Here is a 27,622-nt window from a genome sequence, read left to right on the forward strand (position 1 = left end):
TTAGCCAAGGCTAGTTCTTCCACTGACCCTGGATCATACACTGGGATCCATTGCCTCCGAGGTGCATTAGAAGGAACTCACAGACTTTGTTTCTGTGACTACAGTCTATCTGTCCAGCACTATAAACTTTTCTCTGCCTATATCATTCTAATTATTCATGCCATTCCTCAAAATACATAACTGTTAGGTTATATGATTTTAATATACTTATAAGAATATAATAATATGTTCTTAACATATCTTTTTTTCAGCTACTGACCTATTTCTTACTTTCATTTGACATATACATTTCTTAAAATTTTTCCAGTGGTATTCTGGCAAGTTTTCTGGCATCTGTTTAGCCAGATCTAAAAATAAATAAATAATGACATTTTAAAAAGTCTTTCTTTACGGTTGTCTTAGGCCATTAGTAATGCTATGACAATATACCTTGGGCTAGGTAATTTATTAACAATAGAAATTTATTTCTCACAGTTCTGTAGGCTTGGAAGTCAAAGTTCAAGACTCCAGTTTTCTGTTGAAACTACTCTCTGCTTCCAAGATGGCACTTTGTTGTTGTGTCTGTACATGGTGCAGAGCAGTGAGATTAAAGAAGGATGAATCCTATGTCTGCACATGGTAATGCAAGAACAGAAGAGAGTAAACCCTCACAATCTTTCATTAGGGCCCTAATACCATTTCTCTCCTAAAGATCCCCTGTCTCTTAATACTATCACATTGGTGATTAAGTTTCAACGTGTGAATTTTAGGGGACGGCTTCACATCATTTCTGTGGAATAAAATGCTTCCACTGTGAATGATGAAGTGACCACACGACTTCACTGAACACAGAATTGGCAAGAGAGGCCTTTCTTACATGTTCACCTGTGCCAACCCCAGACCACTGGATTTCTCTATATTTATCAGCTCCACTTGCTTTATTACTGTCATTATTTCTTGAACTTACTTCAGTTATGGTTTTGTTCCCAGTGTGCCATTATTTAGTCTTTATTTTACTCCCCTTCTCAATAGCATTTGATGTAATGAGTCAACCCTTATGTCTTGAAGCACTATGCTGTGGTGTCTAGGAATCAAACACTGCTTATTCTTTTTTTACCTGATGGCCAGTCTGTCTTAGTCACCTGTGCTGAACATGACATGTTGAGATGTTTCACAGCTCAGTCTTCTGTTACATCTCTTTTCTAACTTTGCGCATTCCTTAAATTATTCTTGCTGGGACAGTGCCACCTTTTAAGGGAAGTTTTGAGGACTTGTGAAAGCAATTTTGTTCTCACAATGATGATTAGAAGTTACTGAAATTGACAGGGTAGGAGTCAGGGACACTAGACATCCAACAATGTTGTGAAGAATTCTATGCAATAAGTAATGTTCCCTCTTCTGCATGCTTTTCAAATGACTTGCTGGTATTCATGTATATATGCATTTACAAAACACAAAGTTTTGTATGATTTTAATATGTAATTAAATATGATTTAAATTTCTAGGATTACAACCCACCTGTAAATTGAAAGAATATTGTATTCTATTGTGCCCAAAACTATGCCAAAAAATGTGCACTATTATGGAAAATCATACATATCTTAAGTGCTAATTATGGTTTATATCTAGATGTCCCTCCAAAGCCTCAGGCATTCATAAGTGAGGCTTTTGGGAGGTGACTGGACTCAGCGATGGGTTACTCCACTGATGAGTTTATAGCTAAATGTGATGTTGGAAGGTGAAGCCTGGTAAGAGAAGGTGGGTCACTTGTGGGCCTGGCCACGAGTGTATTCTTACTTCTTCCCTTGATTGTTCTCTGCTTCCTCTCCCCATGCCATGAGCTGTTTCTCCTCTGCTATGCTGCCCTGCCTTGCAGCCAATTGGCGATGGTCTGACAAACTGTGACCCAAAATTAACCTTTCCACCTTTAAACTGTGCATGTTGGATATTATGTCTCACTGATGAGAAAGCAACTAAAACAAGCTGAGAAATGAATTTTGTCTTACCCCTCATCCCCACCATTTATATGTTGAAGCTCTAACCTCCAATGTGACTGTGTTTGGTGACAGGGCTTTTAAGAAAGTAATTAAGGTTAAATGAGGTCACAAATGTAGGGCTCTGATCCAATAGGATTAGAGTTGTTATAAGAAGAGACAGGAAGTAAACCATGGTAGTGCACACTGTAATTCCAACACTCTGGGAGGCTGAAGCAGGAGGATTGGAAGTTCAAGTTCAGTTTGGGCAATTTAGTGACTTAGTGAGACTCTGTCTTAAATAATTATAACTAAGTAAATAAATAAATAAATAAATAAATGAAAAAAACAAATGGCTGAGAATGTAGCTCAATGTGAAGGTTTTGTGTTCAATCCCCAGTACAGAGAGAAGACAGAGAGACATAGAGACAGAGACAGAGAAATAGAGATACACAGAGAGAGAACATAGAGCTTGCTCTAGCCTCTTCACATCTCACGTATGTATTGTGCCTCTCATGAGGGCACAATGAGAAGATGACCTTTCATTATTTGCATCTAAGTACCCACTTCATTATGACTTCTAGTTTAGTCATGCCTGAAAAGTAAAGTACTAACATAAATGACTCATAATAATTTATTTGATAAGCACCTTTATACTAAATTACAGCATTGTATTTTTAATTACAATATAATGTCTGCAAATTTAATTTTAAGAATGTAAAATGTGTATATAAAGTTTTATAGAACAAGGTGTTGGAGAGGATTTGAGAGCATAGAGAGTTACTGTAGTAGGGTATCCCATCCAACTTCAAGACATTAAATCTAGTAATGTATTTCTGTGGTTTAGAACTAGAATGTCCCCTTAAAGCCTGAGGGCTTCAAAGGTGGAGCTTTTGGAAGATCACTGGATCACGTGGGTGCCATACTCAACAGTGGGTTAATCTGTGGCTAAATCTCTATTAGGAGCTAGGGCCTGGCCACAAGAAGCTGTCACCTGGGCATGACCTGGATCTGTCTGCCTCCACTCCTACCTTCTCTCACTGCTTTCTGCCTGTAGCAATATGAGCAACTTTCCACCCCCAGGATCTTCCATGATGCCATTTTTTTCCCTTGCATCAGGTTGACCATGGATGGATCTCTGAAACTGTGAACCAAAATAAATTTCTTCTCCCCTCCTTTAAAGTGTGGGTGTGAGCAAGTAACTAAGATATTTACTAATGATTCCGAAATTTAGTTATAAATTTAGTTGTTAGTCCAGTCTTTCCTCCAACTTCCAGATGTACCTTGTTTCACTTTATTGCACTATGCAGCTATTGCAGTTTTTGATTTAAAAAAATGAAGGGTTTGGGGAAACCCTACACTGAGCAAGTCTATTCGGCCTCATTTCTCTGATGGTACATACTCATTGCATGTCTCTATGTCACAGTTTGGAAATTCTTGCAATATTTCACACTTCTTTGTTATTATTCTGTTTCAGTGATCTGTAGTCCATTATCTTTCTCACTGCTATCACTGTTTTCGGGCACCACAAAACACATTCTAAAGACAGCAAATAATCAACAAATGTGTGCGTTTTCTCTACTCCATTGGCCAGGCATTTCTCTCTCCCTTTCTTTCTTCTTGGGCTTCCCTATCCCAAGACACAACCATACTGAAATTAGACCAATCACTGATATTATAATTGCCTGTAAGTGTTCAAATGAAAGGAAGAGTTGCACATCTTACTTTAACTCAAAAGCTAAAAATGATTCAGCTTGGTGAGAAAGGCATGATCAAAACAGAAACAGGCTAAAAGCTAAGCTTCTTGCACCAAAAAGCTAAGTTGTGAATCGAAAAAATAAAAGTTCTTGAAATTAGTTAAAAGTGCTACTCCAGTGAACACATGACTGATAAGAATGTAAGACAGCCTTACTGCTGAAAGTTTTAGTGGCCTGAATTGAAGATCAAACCAGCCACAGCATTCCCTTAAATCAAAGCCTAATCCAGAGCAAGACCCTTATTCTCACCATTCTGTGAAGACTGTGAGAGGTGAGGAAGCCACAGGAGGTAAGTCTGAAGATAGCAGAGATTTCCTCACAAGGTTTAAAATGAGAAGCCACCTTTATAAAATAAGTGTACAGTGAAGCATCAAATGCCAATAGAGAAGCTTCAGCAAGAATCTAGGTCCATCCAGGTTCGATCCCCGGTACCAAAAAAAAAAAAAAAAAAAAAAGAATCTAGGTCCATAGAGGTCCCATTTGACCCAACTATTCCCCTGCTGGGTATCTTCCCAAAAGAATTAAGAGTCATACTACAGTGATATATGTGCACCCATGTTCATAGCAGCACAGTTTGTAATAGCTAAAGCTTGGAAGCAGCCTAAGTGCCCATCAACTGGAAACTGGCTAAAGAAAATGTGGTTTTTTTAATAAAATGGAGTACTACTCAGCCATAAAGAATGAAAAACTAGAGTCATTTATAGCTAAATGGATGCATATCGAGGCCATACTCTTAAGTGAATAGGACACACATGTGTAAATACTGAATAGTTTCACTAGTGTGAGAAGCTGATAGTGTAAACAAGGGTTAAAATGATTAAAATGAATAATTGATAATTTGAAATAGGAAAAAAGGTCCAAAGATGAAGGAGTGAAGGGAGAGGAAGGGGAAAGGAAAAGAGGGAAAGGGAAAACTATGAGAAAAGAAAAAAAATGGAAATGAAATCTATGTAAATAGGGAAGGGCGGAGGGGGTGAAGGGTGCACAGGTAATTGGGAAAAAAAATAAGAACCAAGATACATCATGTACAGGTACAAACACCCAATGATAAATGTAAATGAATTGTATACCTAAAATGTACCAATAAAGGAACAACAACAACAAAAAGAATCTAGGTCCAGCTAACATAATTGAAGACAGTGGCTACATGAAACAACAGATTTCCAATATAGATGAAATAATTTTATATTGGAAAAAGATGGCATTTAGCTTTTCCATAGGTACAGAGGAGAGGTCAATAGCTGGCTTCAAAGCTTCCAAGGACAGGCTGACTGCTTAGGTGGGTAATGCTGCTGCTGATTTTAAGTCAAAGCCAATGTTCATTTACCATTCCAAAAGTCCTAGATTCCTTAAGAATCATACCAAATGTATTCTACCTATACCCTATAAAAGGAAAAGCAAAGACTGAATAATAGCACATTTTTTACCACATAGTTTAATGAATATCTTAAGCAGATTGTTGAGGAGAACTGCTGCTCAGAAAATAAAATCTCCTTGACAGTACACTTAGTCATGTAAGAACTCTGATGGAAGCCTGGTATTGTGCCACACGCCTGTAAGCCCAGCACTTCGGAGGCTGAGGCAGGAGGAACACTGCAAGTTCAAAGCCAGCCTGGCCTATATAATGAGTTCAAAGCAAGCCTGAACTACATAGTGAGACCTTGTCTGCAACAAAACAAAACAAAACAAAACAAAACAAAAAAGAACTCTTATGGCGATATTCAATAGCATGTTGTATGCCTGCTAACACAACATCCACTCTGCAGCTGATGAATCAAGACGTAATTTCAGTTTTTCAGACTTTTTAACCTAAAAAATGTATTTTATAAGGCTATAGTTGCCATAAAGAATAATTCTTCTGGTGCATCTTGGCAAATTAAATTAAAAATCCTCCTGGAAAGGGCCCACCATTCTATATACCAATAAAAACATTACTCATGAAAAGAGATCCAAGTACTAACATTACCTACAGTTCATAGGCAGCTGATTCCAACCCTTAGAGATGACTTTGAAAGGGTTTGCCACTGCAGTGGCAGAAGTAACTAGAGATGTAGTAGAGACAGCAAGAGAACTAGAAGTGGAGCCTGCAGGTGTGATGAAATTGTTGTAATCTCACAACAAAACATTAACAAATGAGGAATTGCTTCTTGTACATGAGCAAAGAAAATGTTGTTCTGAGAGTGCATCTACATATGACAAAGATGCTATGAACATTGGTGAAATGTCAAAAAGGATTTAGAATATTCCAAAAACTTAGTTGATAAAGCAGCGGCAGGGATTAAAAGGACTGACTCACAGTTTGAAAGTTCTGTGGGAAAAAAATGCCATCGACAGCATCAAATGCTGCAGGGGAATCTTTTGAGACAGGAAAAGTCAACATATGCCGCAAACTTAATATTTTCCTATTCTAAGAAATCCCCACAGCCACCCATTCAGTAACCACCCTGCTCAGTCAGCAACCACCAACATGGCAGCAAGATCATCCACTAGCAAAATAGACTACTACTTGCTGAAGGCTCAGATGACCCTCAGTATTTTTTAGCAATAAAATATTTTTAAAACTTAAAAGTATATACATTTTTAGACAATAGAGTGCAATATAGTGTAGACATAACCTTTATATGCAGTGGAAAACCCAAATATTCATGTAACTCACTACTGCAATACTTGCTTTATGGTGGTGGTCTAGCACTGAGCCTGTAATGTCTTTGAGGTAACCCTATATATGCAAATATATATATATATATATATATATATATATGTGTATATAAAACCTCACCTCCTGAAGGTCCAAAAGATATCTCAAGCTTAATATGAGCAAAACTGAACTATGAATTCCCACTTATGCACCCTAAGTGTGCTATGGCTATTCCCAATATCACTAATGGCAGCACTAGCCACTTAATCAGCCTAAAAACTTTAGTTTTCTTGATTCCTAATTTCCCTTACATCCCAACTCGGAGTGTTAATTTTTATTTTGAATAAAGGTCTCTCTTGAGGGAGACCTGGAACCCCGGAAAGCACCGACTTTTAAAGAAAGAAAAGGAGACAGCCTGGGGGATGAACAGCAGTTTAATTCCTCTGGCACTATTCGACAATCACAAAGGAAAGAAGCAAGGCTTTTATACACATAGGAAAGCAGCTTAGTTATTCTGGCTATCATCTTTCTGATTTTAACCTCTGGTGACAAATGACTTTAAGTGACTCATAAAAGCTACAGGCGAATTCACAAGTCCCCTGTTTCCATTCACCAATCCCGTACATCAAAGAGCACACTGCAGCCCTCTTCTTATCAGATAGTATCAAGAGAGCAGGATTTCAGCCAAAATCAAGCCCACCAGCCCTCCATAAACATCACAGAGGTGCATAGGAGTCGTATCTCTCTTACCACCCATAGAGTCATTGGGTCGCGGTCCTCTGATCCCAGAAAGTGGTAAATGAGAAAACTAGGAAAATCTGTTTTTCTCCTGAGACTTTTACAAGGTCTCAAAGTTTTCTGGCATTCTTTTAACAAACAGACTTGTGGAATTTCCCAGAAATGACTTAATTCTCTTAGTTAACAAACTTCTTGTGATCTATTCTTACAACTAGATAGCTGAATTCTACCATTTCCCACAGGATGCATCCACAAAACCTGTCATGTATACCTGTAAAATCCAACCACTTCTCACTTTTCTCACTTCTAATCACTACCACCCTAGGTCAAACTAGTATTTTGCGGGGGGGCGGGCTAGACCTCAGCAAAAGCTTCTTTGAATTTACCTTCCAATTCTGACTTTTGCTTAGCCCTACCATACTATCTAATAGCATTAAGAGTTACCATTTTAAGATGTGAGTTATACTCAGCCTTAATCTTCCAATATATTCCTCTTGCATTTATAAGTTGTCCTACAAGTGCCTATGTGATCTGGCACATATTTCAGACCTTATCAACTACAACTTTATCATACTCACATACTCACCCAGTGTCAGCAACACTACTGCTTACTTGTCCTTAAACACATGTATTTGACTTCTTTTTTTATTATTATTTATGGTAATGACAAATAGAACCCAGTGGGTATATGACTCAGCTATATCCCTAGCCCGTCTTTTACATTTTTATTTTGAGAAAGCGTCTTGCTTGCTAAGTTGTCCAAGCAGGACTCCAACTTACAGTGTTCCTGCCTCAGCCTTCTTGAGTGTGTGTCACCACATCTAGCTTCTTGGTTTCTAATTTGCTCTTATTTCTGACTGATGTGCCACTCTCCCATATACTACTCTTCTCCATTCAGTGCTCTGTTCAGAGCGACTGGGAGACTTCCTTTATCTGTCCAGCTGCATTAATAAACACAACTCTCCAAAATTTAAATGGAAGAAATATGATACTAGGAATTAATAACTCAGCTGAGGGAAAACTGTAAAGTCAAGTTGAGGATAATGAAGAAATCTAGAGAGAAGCAAGAAGCTACTTCCTGCTACAGGATGGCAGGTCACCATATGTGGATGAAGTTACCTCCACTCAAAAAGCAGGATTATAGGGCAGGAGGCAGAAACACCATGAAAGAATTTCCAAAATGAAGACTGAACCCTCTCCCCCAAAAGTGTTGATCTATTCTCTCCAATGCTCAAAGAAATCACTCCTTTCACCTTTTTCTTAAACTCAGTTCTTTTTAATAACTCAACCTTCCAAATACTAGGAATAACAGAATCATTCAGACAGACTTCAAAACCAAGACTTTGACCTCAGATTAAAATCTGAATCATCCTCTAGCCTTTAGTACATGACCCTCACCCCACTCTCCTCTGATCTCATTGCCCACTTCTCTCCTCACTGTCTTCATTCCAGCTCCATCCACTGGCCTCTTGGCTCTTCTGATACCCAAATTTATTCCCTTCCCAAAGGCTTTTCCCTTGCTGTATCCTTGGCCTAAATCCATTTCTTCCTGAAATATTCCTGACTCATTCCTTCACCTGCCCACACAACTTTATGAAGTATATAACCCAACACCTTATCTAAAATAGCACAGCCACCCCATTAATTCCTGTTCTTTTACTTCTTTTTCTCTTCACTTCACTTATCACTATCTGACAGGGACTCTATTGATATTTGTATTAGCTATTGGAGGTCCTCACTGACCAGAATACAGTTTCTATGAGGGCAAAAACTTTGTTTTGGTCAATGCTGTATCTCTAGAAAGTAGCATGAAATCTAGAATATAGTAGGCATTTAATACACATTGGATTGGGCCAGAGATTTAGCTCAGTGGTACCGCACCTGCCTCGCAAGTGCAAGGCCCTGAGTTCAATCCCTGGTACTGCAAAAAGCAAAACAAAACAAATACACATTGGATTATCAGCCACAGTAAAAATAGTTTACGTATTATCTTTCACAAATGACTAGCCTCTATAATTCACAAGGCATAGCAACAACAAAAAGTGTACTTTCAGTCATACTTTTGTGGATGCAGCAGTTGATAATAAATATTCATTATGGTCTTAGACTAATGTTTACATGGTATGAACATGAATTATGTAAAAGCTTGACATTTTATACACTCAAATATGATTTCTGCTGTTCAAAGAAGTCAAACTGCTCCAACATATTTCAAATCTCCTTTTTCATGCCCTTCAAAATGGATTCAATATTCAATGGAAATACTGTCTCTCTCTCCTTTTTTTTTTTTTTTTTTTGGTATTTTGCAGGAACCAAAAGCTGTTCACAGTTGTATCCAGTGTACTGTGGATGATACTGTGGTCTAAAATATTTTATAACCATAAAATAATAATATTAGTGCCATTTAGTGTTGCCATGATTTGACCTTCAAAGAATGCCAAACAATAAAAATTTAAATACACAGTACATGCTTTGTTTTCATGTTTTCATGAAAATTCAGCTGGGCAAAGTTGGAAACATGTCTGGCTTAGAATGTGATATAGCAACAGAGAGAAACAGTTTTCACCACTTTTTTCGTTTTATTTTGGGCCAGTCCTTACCTAAAGCAGCATTTCTAAGTACTCTGCACTGTGAGTAATCAATATGCTCCGTGATCAAGGTAAATCCATGATGTTTTATGATCCTGTTTTCTCACTTCTAATTCTCAAAGTTAATCATATCTTAGGACTATAGACACTATGGAAGATTTATACCCCAAATCTAAGGATGAACCATCACGTGGCATGCAGAAGTCCTGTATTTTACCTTTAAGTACAATTATTGCCTATTAATCATTGAATGGGTCGCTATTTTAGATTAAATATACTTTATGTGGGTTTTATGTATATAATACTTTTGTATTAAAACTCAAACTTCTCCAGAATAAGCTGCTATTTAGACCACCAAAATAAACAAAGGTATAACACTACCTTAGACATCATTGTTGTAGACAAGACATTTTTTAGTAGTTAGAATGACAAGCCAACAGGCAGTCTGTGACAATATGTATGGAACTAGAAAACATGATTGATTCTAGATCAACAAAATATTAATTCAATTAAAATACCAGAGGGGCCCAGGGATGTAGCGCCTGCCTGGCAAGCACAAGGTCCGAGTTCAATTCCAGGTACAAAAAAAAAAAAAAAAAAACCCAGCATTACTGTAAGTACAATGGAACTTGTGCTTAAGGGGTTATAACAGTCTTCTAAACTTACAGAGTATCTCACACATAGATGAAACTAGAGGTCTGGTGAAAATAAACATCTAGACATTCATGAAACTAGCATGCCTCCCTGTCCAGTGCTATGTAGCTGTTTCATTGGCTTTTTGAGCACACAGGTATGTATAGTTGATTTGTGCTGAAAGCATCTTTATGGAACAGACTTGTACCTGTTCTTTGTATCTTATACACTGCCCATCCAGAATTTACTTTATTAAGAGAAGTCATTATTAAAAATCTCTAAGTCAGTTGAGAAAAATAACGTCTGTTATTCAAACTCTTAAACACCTCTTTTGTATTTCCCGTACATACTGCTCCTTTTAGAGAGAGGGAAGGGTACTGGGGATTGAATCCAGGGCCTTTATACTGAGATACATCCCCATCCCTTTTTTATTTTTATGTTTTATTTTGAGACAGGGTCTCACAAAGTCTCTAAGTTGCCCAGACTGGGCTGGAACTCATAATCCTCTTGCTTCAGTCTCCCTGAGTGTTGTGATTATGGGCATTCAGCACCACACCCAGCCCTACTGCTCTTTTGTTTGGTTGGGGGTTTTTTGGCTTTTTTGAGACAGGGACTTGCTATATAATTCAGGCTGGCCTTGAACTCACTATGTAGCCCAATCTGGCCTCAAACTCAAAGCAATCCTCGGGTCTCAGCTCCCCCGCCCCCCGCCCACCAAGTGCTGGGATTACAGGCATGTGCCACCATGCTCAGCCTCCTACTGCTCTTAATACTGAGTTTTCATCCATTTTTTAAATAATAAAAAGAAGTGACCTTTGATCTCAGAAGTAATTTTTCCTTCAATAATTGTAATCCTATTTTTTAAAAGCAATTTGGTCTACTTTTTAACTAAAGGAACAATTATTTAAGGATTCCCTGCATGAATACTTGACATTTTTTTCCCAAACAAACAAATATTTCAACAATAAAGAAATTCTATTAGTTGAAAAGCATCTGACTGGAACTTTACTCTCTGAATAGAATGATCTTGTTTTTCTCTCAATGAGACAGTACATTTAAAAAGTAGAATACAATTAAAATTATTACATATTCCTAATAGAGATGATTAAAATAAATGTGGAAGTAATCGTATTTTAAAATATTTATTTATTTTAATGAGCTACTGCTGACAGAAAATAACTGTGAGAAGAAACTCAGAAACAATAGCTAGTTTAAGCCATCATATATAGCTGCTACTTAACCTTATGAATTAAATTACAGATTCATTGTTCCTATTTTCCTTCAGATACAGCATTCTGTCAGTCTGCTGAACTAATTCCTACTATATTAGGATTCTTTTAGTTTATCTGCTTGCTTGCTTACTTACTTTTTTGAGGCTTGGTCTCACTTTGTACTTTAGGCTGGCCTTGAACTCACTATGTAGCCCACTTTAGGATGACCTTGAACTCATGGTGATCCTCCTGCCTCATCCTCTCGAGTGCTGGGATTACAGATGTGCACCACCACACTCAGTTATGTTGAGATTCTTACCAAAATAGAATTCCCCTTATTCTTTATTTTCCCAAGTAGTCCCAAAGCAACTGTTAATCAACTGATTCTGGACATATCATAAGAATTCATTATTCTACAATACTTTAGTGTTTTTCTATCGATGGACTACCATGTTTTCTTTTGAATGGTATTACATGAACATGTCTATTTAAGCTATTTTTTAATGATTCTAAGTCAATTATTACTGCTCAAAGATATTTTTAATTCATTATGTTATTTGCCCATTAAATCCCATGTTACAAATTTTCTTTATTTTTTGTCTCCAGTTCCAAGATATTCACTTTAATTACAGCTGCTTTCTAATTTTTAAATTTTTTCTTTTTTTTAAGAGAGGGTCTTGCTATCCTCCAGACCTAGGATTGGAACTCACAGTTCTACCTTCACCTCTTCAGTGCTGGAATTACAAGTATGCAGCATCATGCTGCGTAGCTAACTGCAGAGAATCTTATGCACACTATTAGTCTTTAAGTATATGGTATAATTTTCTTACATCAACTAGTTTTCTTCTCACCCTCAAATACTACTTTCTTATTATCTACCATTTCATCCTTCTCTGATTGTTAAATAAATTAGGTCCTTTTTTCCAATATTAACTTCTTAACTTATGTTCACAAATGTTATCCTTCCAATTTCCATCTACACCCCTCCACTACTTCTTTCCCATCTGCCTTCCAAGAACCTACAAATCTTCCTTGATTCTAATCCACCCAGCTACTGTAGGAACTTATTATTAGCATTTTCATCACAGAGCTTCAAATCTTTCAAATGTTCCCTAAAGCATCTAGGTTATTCTTACATCTTGTGGATGCACTCATAATCTTCAACACACTTGATCCCAAATGTTTTTTCTATATTATTTAGCAGAACAAAATCTTTACAGTTGTTGACTATTTTGTTTGGTTTTACTGACTTTGTTTTCATTTGATCTATTGTAGGTGGAGTGTCTCATCCTACAGATTATTTATTGCTTTTATTGATATTTGACAACACCAAATTTCATTTTGTTACCTGTATCTTTCTTCATTTTCTTGATTTCCAAGGTTTAACTCAAATTCTATTTTCTGTGTGAAGCTACTCATGTGGGCCTAGACTACACTTTTTTCTGAATTCCTGTAGATTTTATAAGGTGATTCCTTGTTTAGCATTAATTATAAAATCTATTTTAATTTACATTTTTATGTTTATATTTTTATTCGTTCCTTCAAACAACCTAAACAACCAACCAAACATCCAGTGTTTAGTGACTACTCACTTGTCAGTCACTGGTGGGTCGAGGCATCATAAGAATGAATAATGTTTATTTTATTTACTCAAAACTCAGTGTAATGCATCTTTCAGAAAATGTGATATATTTCTTGAATAGATAAGTATCACTGACAGTTCCGCTATTAAAAGTGATCATTCTCCCAAATATGTAGTAGTTACTATATGTACAGATCCAATGCACAAAAGATCATTCAGGAACGGGAATATTAACATGATCTAAATCTCAGGTGTTGATTACTCTTAGAGTCAAACCACCCATGAATTTTACAATCATGTTTTCAAAGAAGTACTTTTCAGCAGCCCCAGTATTGCCAGTACATCTGACAAGCAGGTAGAAACCTGCAATTTGTAAACACACTGAATAATACATTATTAATAATTACTAATATCCACGGTATTCTGATTCCAAAAACACATTTTACAAGAAACACTTAGATGTCAAAACTTAGATGTACAAGCAAAGGAAAAAATAACACTTTGGAACACATACAAGTCTCCATGAATGCCAGTAGTTCTAATATCCAAACACATACAAATTATTGCTCTATCCCATTACCTTCAAAGCAAGTATATTAAAACTTTATGTTCTACATACCTGTCCAGTCTCCTACTATTTTAAGATGGACCCCAAATGTTGCTTTGGTTTCAGTAGGGCACTGAAAGAAATATACATACTACAATCAATTCTGGTTAATAATTACATATTACAAGACTATGATTCCATTACAATTTTTATTCCCATAACAAACCAATTATTATAGGAAAGTCCTCCAAATCAATAATAGGAAAGAACAGACTAAAATCTATACAGATCTTCATTTGTAGAAGAAAAAAGAAACAATATCAATCAGTAAGTAAGACAATTATATTTGTCTAGGAACTCAAATATTTATGTAAAACAAAAAATACACAATCTAAAATTGCTAGGATGCTGCATTTAGCCACAAAATCTGGTAAAACATCTTCCAAGTGAAAATATATGAAGAACCATCTTCCTTCACAAAGGAAGAAAAGAAGACTAAAGATTTTTATGTCTTTTTCTCCCCAGATATATATACATACTTCACAGCTAGGCAAGATACAAAGGAAAATGCTCAATGTCACATTAATTTTCTATGCCCAGTTAAATATGTTTTTCCTTGAAACAGTTCTATTTCATTTCCTTTTAATTCTCAAAACAATCTGGGGAATAATTGTAGAGGAGAAGGAGTTTTGGAACTGAAAGTGAGTCTGTGGTCCCATATTTAAAAAAAAATTTAGAAAACACCCAGAGGGTCAAAATAAAAGGATACATTTTATTCTCCAACAAAAAAATGAAGAATTCCTTCTTATTTTCTAGATTCCCTACCCTTTACTCACAGTTGTGAAACTTAAAAGTTTGAATAATAAGTTCTTTTGTAATTCATTTGGTAGTACCTTCCTGACCTGAATGACAGAAAGAAGGCTGATTCTGCATACAGAATTCAAAGGAAATTATTCGTATAGAATACCCAATTTGTTAAAGTATGTTGAGTCACACTGTGCTGGAAAAATTAAGTAATGTATGGAATATGTACACCTGTTAAAGACCATACAATTCTGAATTCTGAAAATATATTTAACCTAAGGACTATGGATCATTTTCCTATGACAACTCAACATTTATCAAGTACCATCTACCAAGGACAATGTTGTTATATTTCCAAAAATCTCACAATAACCTTGTAGAGCTGTCTTTTATAAATAAGAAAACTGAGTAATGGAAACTTAAAGATATTAACCTGCCAAAGTCATACAACTAGCATAAAAACTTAAGATAGACTTTGTACTGGGTCTAACTGGGCTACATAACTACAAGCAAGCGTCTTCACTAAAGATACAGTAAAAGAGTGAGGATTACATAAAAAATCAAAAGAGTAGAAAGAAAAAATATACTTGTTGAAGAACAGCAGAACTTGTGGGTAATAGTACGAATTAGGGAAAAGAATGGAGGGGGGCGAAGGCACAGATTGAAAAAAAATAGCAGTAGTTCTGAAAAGCTCCGTAAGTAGACTGGGTTCCATCAAGGAAATTCAACACCTCGAAGTTCACCAGTTTTTTTGGTTTTTTTTTTTGCATCGGGGATTGAACTCAGGTCCTCCCGCTTGCAAGGCAGGTGGCAGAACTACTGAGCTAAATCCCCGGCCCAAGTTCACCAGTTTTTAATGTGAGGAGATAAAAAAGATAAAGCTACTTTGGAGGTATGTTAACTCACCAAAGAGGAAAAGAAAGTTGAAATCAGTGAAAAGATTAAATAAAAAGGTAGATATTAATCATCTGCTCATAATACATTATAAACAAGCCAAAAGCGTATGATCTATGTTCAGTTATGAGATTTACTGTAGCCTAGAATTTCCAAACTACTACTTGAAAGTTTTATTATTCCTAAGATTAGTATGAAATATTAAAATAAATTGAAATATTTTATAGACATTGTTTAAACATGACTAATATTAAATTATATGATAACATGTATAATTATGATTCTGTATTTATTTCATTTACATTCTGATTTTAATAATTCTGAGAGCAACCCATTTGGTCATTAGGAACTTTTCCAATAAGATAATATCATCTGTAAAAACCACCCACCATTTTTACTTCATACTACTTGAAGCTGGTCAAAAACTCTGTAATAAAAGTTGTAGCTTGGAGAAAGCAAGAATTTCAACAGGGTTCTGAGTATGATAATCTAAATTTCACTTGATGTTTCCTTCACTGTAAACTAAATCTTAGGTTATGAGAAGATAATGTAAGCCCAGAAGATATCAGAATAGGAAGCAAAAAAACTTCATTCTTGTGTGTTTGGCGTTCATCTGGCTTGATTTTATCTCATAATGCATTCTAAAAGAAAACGCACATTTTGCCAAATAGTCACATCCATGTTCTGTTCTTTCAGTACAGGAATTTAAATAGATAACTACATGTGATGTTTAACACCCCTTGGGTCTCTAGGAGACTGAAGACCTCCCTCTTCTAAGTGATGCCTTCATGTGTCAATGTAGCTTCAGAGACTCCTCTGGTTTTGAATGCATAAAACACAGTATTATTCCTCTCAACATCTTGGAAATGATACTTTTATAAGTCACTGATACATCTCCAGAGTAGCTAAGATTAAAAAGACAGACCTGAACATAATTTTTACCTAAGCATGTCAACTCATTTGAAGGGGGCTTTCACAGACTAACATACAACATAACTTTGGCATATGTGATACTAAAAAAAGGAATGATGATCTTAGAATTACATTTTAGTGTCTTTGCAGAAATAATATTCAGATTCACTGATAATGCCTAAGGAATAGTATGTTAGTTCTTTTATATTTTCTCAGTGATTTTTAATAGTTTTAGAAAACTTCTCAAAGAGAACAAAAATTGCTATCTTTATCTGTATTGTTTCTCCTAGAACATTAATAAAAAAATATGCCTATGACAATATTTCAGGTAAACAAATTACAAAAATATGTGTGGTTAAGCTCACATTAAAATAAAAAAGCTGAAATAAAATAAAAGTGAAATGACAAGGAAAAATAAAAGGCTGATATTCATTAATGTTTCTCTTAGGTATTTAAAAATTGAAGAGAACAATTAGGAATATTAACTCCTAGTACAATTGGATATAGAGAAAATGGGAAGTCTAATAATTATTTCATACACATATTTTTAATTTATCATAAGCTTTTCTATGTTTATAATTTTAAAATATTTAAAGGTTTAATTTAAATGTAAACATTAAAATATTGCTGCATCATACTTTAGTTTCTAAGTTGTACAGAATGGAGTTTAGCTCCTTTGAACCTTAATATAAATATCAATATATGTATCACCTAAGTTTAAGGATAGAAGAAACAAGTGCTAGAATATCAAGGAAATAACAGATCTATAGAAATGTGTACTTTGATATAGTAGAGAAAATCTCATCTTATGCTTCCAATTATTTGTTCAATAAAACACTGGGTTTTTAACTTGCACAAATGATTAGTGATTTTAAAAGTGTCACAAAACATAAAAAGATATTGTATAACTCTTCTTATGTTTGGGAATTAATGTAAAAATGATGTCACTGCACCAAGACCTGCTCAACACTTTTTGTTTTTAAATCAAGAGCTTTGCAATAATGAATAAAAATGATTCAAAAGAGTAACGTAAGTTTTCAATGTATCCAAATCTTTCATATCAGAGAAAATGATTACATGTTATTTTTAAATCATTGTTGACAGTTCATTTTATCTTTCTTTTCAATGTCTAATTTCACACTTTCTACTGTCTGCTAGACATGTCTACCTGAAATTTACTCTAAATTTAATACATCTAAAACTGCTGTTATCTAATTTCCTAAATTATCTTCTCTTCCAATCTCCCTATACCTGGGAATAGAACCTACATCTTTTTCATAACAGAGGTTCAAATAGCAGAATAATATCTAATTTCTCTTGCTGCCAGGATTCAATCAATTTTCAAGTGCTTTCATATAATCTTCCCAGAAAAAATGTTGGATCACAGCAATCTCAGTTTGATTAATTTTTTGTGTCCCCCTATGGAAAAACACCCATATTCTTTCTTTCCTATGACCAATAACCAAATATATCTGTTCCACATTCTTCCCAGCTTTATGTTCTATGTTTCACTTTCATTCCTTTTAATCCAGCCAAGCCAACTTTATCACTGAATTTCTTTTCCTATCTCTTCATCACTTCACTTACAGTCTACTCATTTAGAATGATTTCCATTTTTCATGTTGAAGTCTAGCAACTCTTTAAGACTTACCTGAATGTCACTGTTTCATGAAAACTTTTTGAATTCCCATTCCAATAAAATTCATTTCTCTGAACCCTCAGATTATCGGCGTGACTTTTACGCCACCTTATTGTAGTCTGATTTATTTAGTGAAAATTTTCTATATTAATAGACTGTAAATGGAGATCAAAAACTTTCAAAATCATTATTGTTTGTTCCACAACACCTTATTCATAAAAGTGTCAAGGGAATAAATACATATCAATTGAATAAAGTGAATATCAGTTGCATAAAATAGGGAATTAACCTAAGAATAAATAAGAACTTCAAAGTTGGAAATTAAATAAAGAATAAGTAAGAACTTCAAAATTGGTTCTATAATTTACTCATACACTCTTAACAAATATTTATTTCACATCCAAAATGTTCCAGAGAGTGTGCTAGGAGCTCATGTTATTTTACAAATGAGGAGTGTTCTAAAAACACAAAAGGAGATAATGAGCCAGGAGCACAGAATCCATTACAATTAAGGCAACATCATGACAGTAAAGATTTTGACAAATAGAAAATTTAAATGTTTACTTGAAAGTAAAAATACTGTGTACTTACTATATTTGTATGAAAATTACTGAATATTAAACCTCAAAATCTGGGAGAGATATTTAAGTGGAAATTTTCTTAAATTGAATGTTATATTTACCTCAAAACTTTCAGGAAAGCAAAATGCTAAAATGACTAGGTTAAGGACATAAAAATACAAACCAAAATGGCAAAGATAATATCGAGAGTGATAAGAACAATAGAGACATGTAACAAATTTTTGAAAGGTGAAATGATGGTTTGGGAACTGACTGAAGCTAAAATTCCACTACTTTTAGATAAGGACCACCTTGAGAAGCAAGTCCAACTTTTCATCGCAATATTGGAAATCTCAGGTGTCATAGGTAACACCTAGGGAAGAAGACTGGATTGGTGCTCATTACCAAATGTGTACTTGTCTGTGCATGCGTGAGTGCGTGTGTCTATGGGGTAATTTAATCCTCTGATTTACTTTACCCAGAGCACAAACTTGGCAACTACTACTCCACAAACCCAAAGTCAAGAAGAAATAGAGCAAAAAAGGATCTAGATGCAGAAATTACAAATACTATATATTGGAAAACAAGACTAGGATGCCAGTCATTCATTGGATAAATTTGTAATGCAAAATTCCAAAATTCCACCTCAAAAAAACATGGTCAAAACTGAGTTCTATACATTTCTTTCAGAACCTGCTCCCCAGAAACAGTCTTCCCTATTTTACTTAGTGGAAACGCTCAGATTTTGGAATCAACCCTGACTCCTGTTATGGTTTATACTGAGGATGTCTCCGAGCCCACATGATCTCATAGGCAGGACTTTTAGAAGAGGACTGGACCACAGGGGCACTGTAGCTGACTTGCTGTTAGGAGGTGCATCAGGTTGTGAGGCAGGTCCCTGGGGGCATGACCTGGAAGGATACATATATCCTTCCCCACTCCTCCCTTCTCTGTGATCCCTGGCTGCCATGATGTGAGCCGCTTTCCTCTGCCAGGTCCTTCCCCTCTGCCATCCTGGCCTTGGAGCCAGGTAACTAAGGATTGAAATCTCTAAAAAATATAAGTCCAAATAAATCTCTCCTCCTTTAAGCTGTGCCTATCAAGTAGTGTGTCTCAGGATCAGGAAAGTGATAAAATGCTTTTCTTTCATACTCTATATTTAATCTATGGAGGGAAACCTGCTAACTCTTAACTTTAAAATTCTGAGAGTTCTCACCACTGCCTGTGCCACCATCCTGGTCAAAGCTACCATCGTGCTTCAACAGCCTCCTAATTTGTTGCCCTGCTTCTACTCTTGCTCCCTTCATCTACTCTCAACACAGCAGCCAGAGAGATCCTGTTAGAAAAAAACAAGCCACATGACATCATTTCTCTTCTCAAACCCTCCAAAGACTTCTTTAGTGTCCAAAGTAAAAGCCAACACCTTAAATGTCTAGCAGACATCAGCTATATGGACCTAAATTTCAGGGCTGGAATCTGAGCTGGAAATGTAAATCTGGGAGATGATAGCATATAGATGAATCAGTAAAACTGGAGAGATTTCCAGGGATATGTGTACACCTAAAGAAGAAAAAAGGTTTAAAGAACAGACAATGGAGCTCATGGGGATGTCAAAGAACTACAAAAAGAAAATACTGAGTAATATTAGTCATAAAATTAGAAAAAAGGCCAGATGAGTGGATGTCCTGGAAACGAACTGAAGAAAATATTTCAATAAAAATGATCAGTACTAAATGCTGCTGATTGGTCGAGCTCATTAAGCACTGGAAATGAATGACCTGTGGATTTGGCAATAACATGGTCATTACTTATTTGGAAATGTTTTAGTGGAGTGCTGCTATAGGCAAAAAGTTGGTGGACTTAAGAGAGAATGAGAGTAAAGGAGTTGAAGGGCTGAGAAATGGGGTGGTAGCCAGAAGTGAGTCAATAAAGGAGCTTTTCTTCATTTCCTCTGGTACCAGGTAAAAAGAGGCATGCAATAGGGCTGGGGATTTAGCTCAGTGGTTCCACCACCTGCCTTACAAGTGCAAGGTCCCGAGTTCGATCCCTGGTATCAAAAAAAAAAGAGGTATGCAAAAACATCAAATGAATAAGTCAAGTTTAATATCAAGCAGATTTTCTCTGAATACTATTTAAGTTTATACTTACTCAGGCTATCATTAGGCACTGAGGTAATATTTTATTTTCCCTTAAAAATAGCTGAATTAGAGCAGTAAGATTATGTTTAATTGTTAAAGAACTTGGATGTCCTATTATTTTCTACAAACACTGGGGCAATCTCCATGACTGTGCCTGGTCTGTGATCATGACACACTGTTACAAATTCTGAGATTTCTAAGCGAAATACCTGTGGAACCTTAGAATAATGCGATTTTTAAGAGTTAAATAGATGAAAGTAAGACCAGAGATCAAAACAGCTGATGCAAACTTTCTGGATGTAGTTAATCCCACAAAATTAAGTAAATAACAACAATAAAAATTTTCAAGAGATCCATAGCTACTCTTGTCTGGTTTTCATTGAAAACTGGAAATAATATCCCCACAGAGACTGGTTGAGAGATTAAGAACCCAAAACAGAAAAATGATGGCAAGGGCAGGCGTGCTATGTAAGTATAGACAATAACAAACTAGAAGCTAGACTTTCCTCTGACTCATGGAAAAATATGTGAAGTCTGGTTATCCCAGCTTAAAAATAATAAATCACACAACTGAGACTACAGATGTTAGAAAAACATGTGTTTGTTCCTGAATAAAAGTAACAGTGGAAGGATATAGAGGTATCGAGTATGCTTCAATCAATCACTATAATTAAAAAGGTAGATTCTTCATTATTTCTATGATTGAGAATCCATGAAAAATATCAAAGAGCATAATGTGGACCTCAGCTAAATATGCAAGATGCTAAATTTTGGAGTACTAGATCTCATATCTTCTTTAATTTGAGCTATTACATTTTTAATACTGGGGATTGAATCCAGGACCTTCACACTGAACTCTATCCCTAGCCATTTTTAATTTTTCTGTTAAATTTTGAGACAGGGTTTCAATAAGGTTCTGTGAGGGACAGGCTGAGCTCAAACTTTTGATCTTCCTGCGTCAGCCTTCCAGATGCCAGGACTATAGGTCTGTTCCACTACGACCAGCAAATTTGGGCTTTTAAAGAGTCATCTCCGACTTATACTTCTAAATTTAGTGTAAATCTTAATAGGAGGTGCTTTTTGGTAGAAAATCTAACATTTTGGTAATTACCAAGCCCAGTTAGAAAACACTTGTCAAAGTTACATGAAGACAAACATGTAAAATTTAATACAAGTTTTAAGTCAACAAAGAGAAGAATCAAGAAACTTGGATTCTGGTTCCAAATGTGTTGTCAATGATATTATTTTGGTTACTTTGGTCACTTAAACAATATATGCTTTACACCTTTCTAATTACATTTGTAATTTAAACTACAAATTTTTAAATTTCAATGAATTTAGATAAGCTAGGATGTATGTGTGTCTCAAACTTAATTTCAAGTTTTAAAACCAGTAGAATTATCTCACAAAAGGAATATTTTTAAATGTCATTTTTTATGGACACAGTTGTGTACTTAAGATTCTCTCTTTCCCCAACTCTTCCTCACTTCCAGGATCAAAATACCCATTCATCACTCTCACAGCTGCTGAAAGTGCTGCCTGCTAATGATTCATTACTGGTATTCTTCCCAGAAGCTGCTATTCCCTGAAGAAATCTCCCTTCCCTATGTTTAAGTGCCTTGCTTTGGAGGCATCTCAAGTCCAAGGTCTGGGCAACTGGAAAGAGTAGAGGTTCGGCCCCCTAGCTGTAAGACAGAACACCTCTGAACTATCATTTCATCTGCAGAGCTTCTGCCAGAACTTCTGAGATCTCTGCTGGTACTACATCACACAGATCAAGTTCTGCCTGCATTCTTAGTCCCTCAGCCATTATTGATTGATGTTCTGAGCACACTCCTTAACAAACATCCTGTATAGAAATTTCTGACTCTGTATTTCTCAGAAAATCCCACCTAAGATACCATTCATCCTTAGGGCTAGGAAACCACAAGATCCAAACTGCTCACCTTTCAAGTGACTAATTCTAAACCAGTTTGTGGCCAGAACTTAGTCAACCATTACTGCAGAATGAGCGAAAAAAAATCGGTTTAATCCCTATCTTGGTCTTTAGTAACTATCTACGGCCACTACAGTAACAACATCTATTTACAAGAGCTTGATGTGCACCAAGCATTAGGCTCACCACTTGATTATACAATACATTAAATCCATAAAGAAATTGTTATACTTAACCACACTGTATGAAGTAAACCAAAGGTTAAGTGTGGTAACAATCATGCCCAGGGTCATAATAGTAAGTGGAGAATTCAAGTCTCCAACTCAGAATGTAGGATTCCGAAATCCATGTCTCATATTACACATTGCCCTCTGATGTTCTTGCACCTCATGACAAATGTGTGCTCATGGTTCACTCTTGACATGCAACAGAAAACAATGAAACCAAATCAGATGTGTTCTTTGTGCAGAAAAGTGGATGTTATGAGTAAGTGCTAAAGTATTTTAAGTAATCAAAATTTCAACCTTTGAATTCCTATTAAATCAGATCAATTTATCTTAAGTGAAATACTGTTTCTCTGCCTTATCTTTTGTGTTTTGAAGTGGTATTTTCAGTTTTAAAAGCTTTATCTCCATTTTTAAAAGTGAGGTGAAATTCAAACTACTAAAATTATGATAGTTGTATATTTTATATATTTGATACTTCCTAACACTGGCATAGCATATGAAAATAATTATTAGACCTCAAGCAGGCTAAGTTTTTTAAATTTCATCTTTCTACAAGAAGAGCTTAGTAGTGTGGATAATTCAAAATTGTCAACTGCATAATTCTCTTGAAAATATACTTTTATATTTTGATAAATCTCATGCTATTTCTTTGTTTTTTATTCCAAAAACACAGATATCCAAAAGGAATAGTAGTATTAGAAATATGAAAGTCATGAGCATTGATAGTTAAAGCAACAGAACTGAAATACAGAATAACTAATAGCAAGCTTTTTAGCCAAGGAGGTCTGTATTCGTATCTCTCCAAAAGGACCAACTAGCTGTGCGACTGTGTGTACACTATCTTCTCTCACTAAGCCACGTTATTTCCTGCATCACATAGAGCTAACAACACAGGTCCAGAGAAACATAGTAAGAATTAAAATATTGGCAAAAATTATTAAAGAACCTCTTAGGCACTTATTTAGATGAGATTATTAGGGCCAGGGATTTAGCTCAGTGGTTCCACCACCTATCTCGCAAGTGAAAGGTCCCGATTTCAATCGCCGGTACCAAAAAAAAAAAATTGATGGGATTATTACCCTTGATAAAGAGGGGATGTATGGCTATTTTTCTGTGGCAGCCATCATATGGGAAGTGGTTTTGTTTTACCTTTGGAGAACTATGCAAAGAAAATGTTGGAAACTATTTATGGGTAAGTGCCTTACAGAAATAATCATGCAAAAAGAAGGAAATGGCAGGAAAAGACAGTAAATTAACACCACAGTATAATAAAACTTAGCTTAGAAATGTTTCTTTTACTTAAATTCATTTCTAAGCAGCAGAAAGATTTGCCTGTTTTCCCGCTTATGAAAACAGAAATTCCCTGGAGGAATAATATGAGTATACTAGCTAACAAACCACTCCCCCAAATCTGGGAAGGCTAAAAACTATTTTGTAAGCTTAGGCATAGTACAAGGAAGACAGATGATTTCATAATAATTTTCTTTGCCTAAACCTTCTTTTGGAAGTCAACTATTCTAACCATTTAAATTCAATTAATTTTGCAATTTAAGTGTGACATGGTTCTTTCCAAAAAAAAAAAAAAAAAGCCTATACTGGGGCCGGGTATGGTCCCTGCGTGGGACGCAGGGCTCGAGCTCTGGCAGGTGGTTTCTGCTGGCGGGCTCAGGAGGAAGGTGTGGCCCGGAGCCCTGCGAGAAGCACTAGCAACTAAACTTCCAGAGATAACCCACACCAGCAAAGGATGTCATAGGACAGATGTCCTCACCTCTGCCCTTACCTGGAGCTTCATCACAGCTGAAGCTTCTACTTGGATCTTTGTTTTCTTCCGGAGTCCTGAGTGTTCAGAGCCCTTTGTGTGTGTGTATTGGCATGGAGGAAAAATGAACCTCATGGAATGCTTTTGAGGAAAGGCCAGGTGCTACTTTACCTCTGTGGCTGGAACTGTCAGACTAGCTATGAATGCGCCTGAATGAGAGCTTACATAGCATTTTGGCATAGCCAAATGAAATGCAAGGAACCGACAGTGACATAATTGAAGGCAGCAAAATCAAAATAAAATAGGATCATTGGTTAGGAAGACTCGAGAAACTCATCTGGTCACTCCATCTAGGCGCCCTCCAACCAACACCACTTGGCAGTCGTCAGATTGGCAGCTATGCTTGCTTCTGTGCCCTTGTACCACGAACCTGTGATGGAACTTTTTCAGATAATGTCAAGTTAAACTATAGTATGTGAACGGAAAATAAAGTGAAGCAGTGTTTTATCATGTATTTTTCAGCAGGTCTTCTTGAAATTTAAAAAAATATGACATCTTTTTCTTCAGACAGATGCTCTTTTCAGAACCAGTTACATCAAACAAATCAGCCTCTAGATGCTACTTTTCTGTTGTTCTTGATTGTACTTGGTAAAATATTACTAAATATCCTCACACTAGGAATGAGAAGAAAAAACAGCTATCAAAATTTTATGGAATGTTTTTGTGTTTCATTAGGATTTGTTGATTTTTTATTTTTGGTAAACATTTCCATTATATCCTATTTCAGGGATTTTGTACTTTTAGGTATTATGTTTACTAAATACCATATCTGTCTCTTTGCACAAATTATTTCTTTTACTTATGGCTTTTTGCATTATCCAGTCTTCTTCATATCTTGTATAGATTATGGCCTGAATTTCTCTAAACTCACCAAGTTATCATCTAAATGTCAGAAGGTGTTTTATTTCTTTGCAGTAATTTCGATTTAGATTTCAGTCCTTGCTTATGTTTTGGGAGAACGAGGTATCTACCAAAGTTTGAAGGCACAGAATATTTCTTACCAATGTCCTATCTATGTCAGCATTCAGAGTTACTGCCTGTCACTTTCCATGATGATAATTTTATTTATAGCTTTTATAATCTCTTGGTCAGAAGTTATTACCTTGGTACAGGCTATTCAAATAACTTCCTATATGAATGAGCCTATCTTGTATTTTCCTTCTCCATCCCTCCCTAGTTACATTGTAAACTCTAGAAGAATACTCTTGCCCAAGCTCATTGTCTGTTTTCTTGATGCCTGGTTACCATTTGTACTGCTTTAGGTATTCATTCTTTTACTGAAAGTACAGATTCCTGCATATATTGAGTTGAACATTCCCTGGTTGTACTTTGTCAGTAGTTTTCTCATTGCCACCATTTGTTGGTTTAATTGTCACAAGCTTTATTTAAGAAATACCTCATTACCCATAGATCCATTTGTCAACTGGAAATGTTGCTTCACTCCACTTACAATGCATAATTTTGGACAAATTGAAAAGCCTATATCAATAATAATTTGTTAATATGTTGCCATTTTAAAACTAAAACAATTACAATAAAAATCATAATCTTAGAAACAGGAAAGAATGGTGACTCAGGACATATCAAAAAGTGGCACTAAACTGAAGCTCTTTTTCCCCTCTAACCTTTTATACTTTTCCAGCATACTTTTGGAGTTATGATATAGTTTATTTAATGTTTTCTTTTAAAAACAAAATAATGCCAAGAAGTTCTTATGCCTAGTCAGGACTACCGTATAAATAAATTTGTTATTAATATAAAAGTGAAAAAAAAAGCCTATACTAATAGGCTTTTTTTAGTAAGACATAATCAAAACATGAAAAAATGTTTAAAATGTAAATGAATGTGAATATAAAACCTAAATTTGTAGAGTCAAGGTATATTTCAACCTACATATTGCTAGGCAAACCTAGGAAATATTAACAGCATTTGTCTGATGAGTACCAAAGTTAGGAAGTAATTTCCCACTGATATTAGCCCTGAGAATGGGGGAGGGTGGGCAAGGTGACCTCTATGTCAGACCAAAAGTGACCAATATGCTGCATAGGCTTGTCTTTGATGGTTCTTCCCCAACCACCTTTGCCACAGACATATTTCCCCCTTGTTTTCCTCTAGAAAGAAATTCACATCATGACCCCAGTGTTAAGATTCAGAACTTGACTGGCAAGTCTACTTTGACAGAACAACTTTGGCAATAAACATTTCTCTCTTCCCCTTAATCTCTTTAACTTTTCTTTTTCTCTAGCTTCATCTTCCAAGTATGAGTGCGCTTGAGAGAAATAGGAAGAAAAGAGGTACTGTCCATAAAGCATCTCTCAAGCTAAGTCCTAAACACTTATCATATATTATGTGTTTTTCATTTGTTCAACTAATATATATTGGGTTACTCTGTGTGCTAGACACTTTGCTATGAATGAATCTTTGAAAAGGTTTGTGAATCTTATGGTCTAAGAAGAACACAAGCAATAGCACCTAACTGAATGACACTGGTGTTAAAAGTGTTACACAGAATCTTCCTAAGAAGAAAAGGTCAAAAGAGCTTAATCTAGTAGGGGAAGTCAGTAAAGGCTTCTCAGTAGACATGATATTAAGAAGACACATAAAGGATAAGCAAGAGTTCCCAGTCAAAGAGAATGCATGATTTTTTGGGTGTGACTAAGGGAAAGACACTACTTGGTTCCTAGTATGATGAGATTAGTTTGTGCAAACACTCAAAATTAAGCAAGTAAGAAAGTGTTAAATAAATGAATGAATAAAATTTGATGGGACTATATTAAAGAATTTTTTAAAAAGTATCTTCCTTCCTTCCTCCTTCCATCTCTCCCTTTCTCCCTCCCTCCCTCCCTCCCTCCCTTCCTTCCTTTCTGCTTTTCTTAAAGAATTTTTGGAGAATGTTCCTTTAGGAGAAGTGAAGTGTCCATTTGTGCTTTACATACAATTATTATTCTTTCTCTTGTAGAAGTAAATGGAATAAGGTAAACTCTTCTCTTAATTGTAAAGAGTAAGAAGAAATGTAGTGGTAACTGATTTTAGGCCTCCAGCCTCTT

At 35.7% G+C, this 27,622-nt stretch overlaps 1 protein-coding gene and 1 pseudogene across 5 annotated transcripts in view; one reads left to right on the plus strand and one right to left on the minus strand.

Annotated features, from left to right (window-relative positions):
* Positions 1-27,622, minus strand: part of Nox4 (NADPH oxidase 4) — a 158,478-nt gene that overhangs the window by 47,371 nt on the left and 83,485 nt on the right. For all 5 annotated transcript variants that reach the window (XM_004868204.3, XM_021247197.2, XM_021247199.2 and 2 more), the window contains one exon: positions 13,719-13,779. In XM_004868204.3, coding sequence (XP_004868261.1) covers positions 13,719-13,779 — 61 coding nt within the window. The remainder of the gene's footprint in view (positions 1-13,718; positions 13,780-27,622) is intronic.
* On the plus strand, positions 25,064-26,077 carry LOC101726142 (putative G protein-coupled receptor 160; annotated as a pseudogene).

The sequence above is a fragment of the Heterocephalus glaber genome, unplaced genomic scaffold, assembly GCF_053883595.1.
Source record: "Heterocephalus glaber isolate CG9 unplaced genomic scaffold, H.glaber_assembly_v1.0 deba00001429, whole genome shotgun sequence".
Lineage (NCBI taxonomy): Eukaryota > Metazoa > Chordata > Mammalia > Rodentia > Bathyergidae > Heterocephalus > Heterocephalus glaber.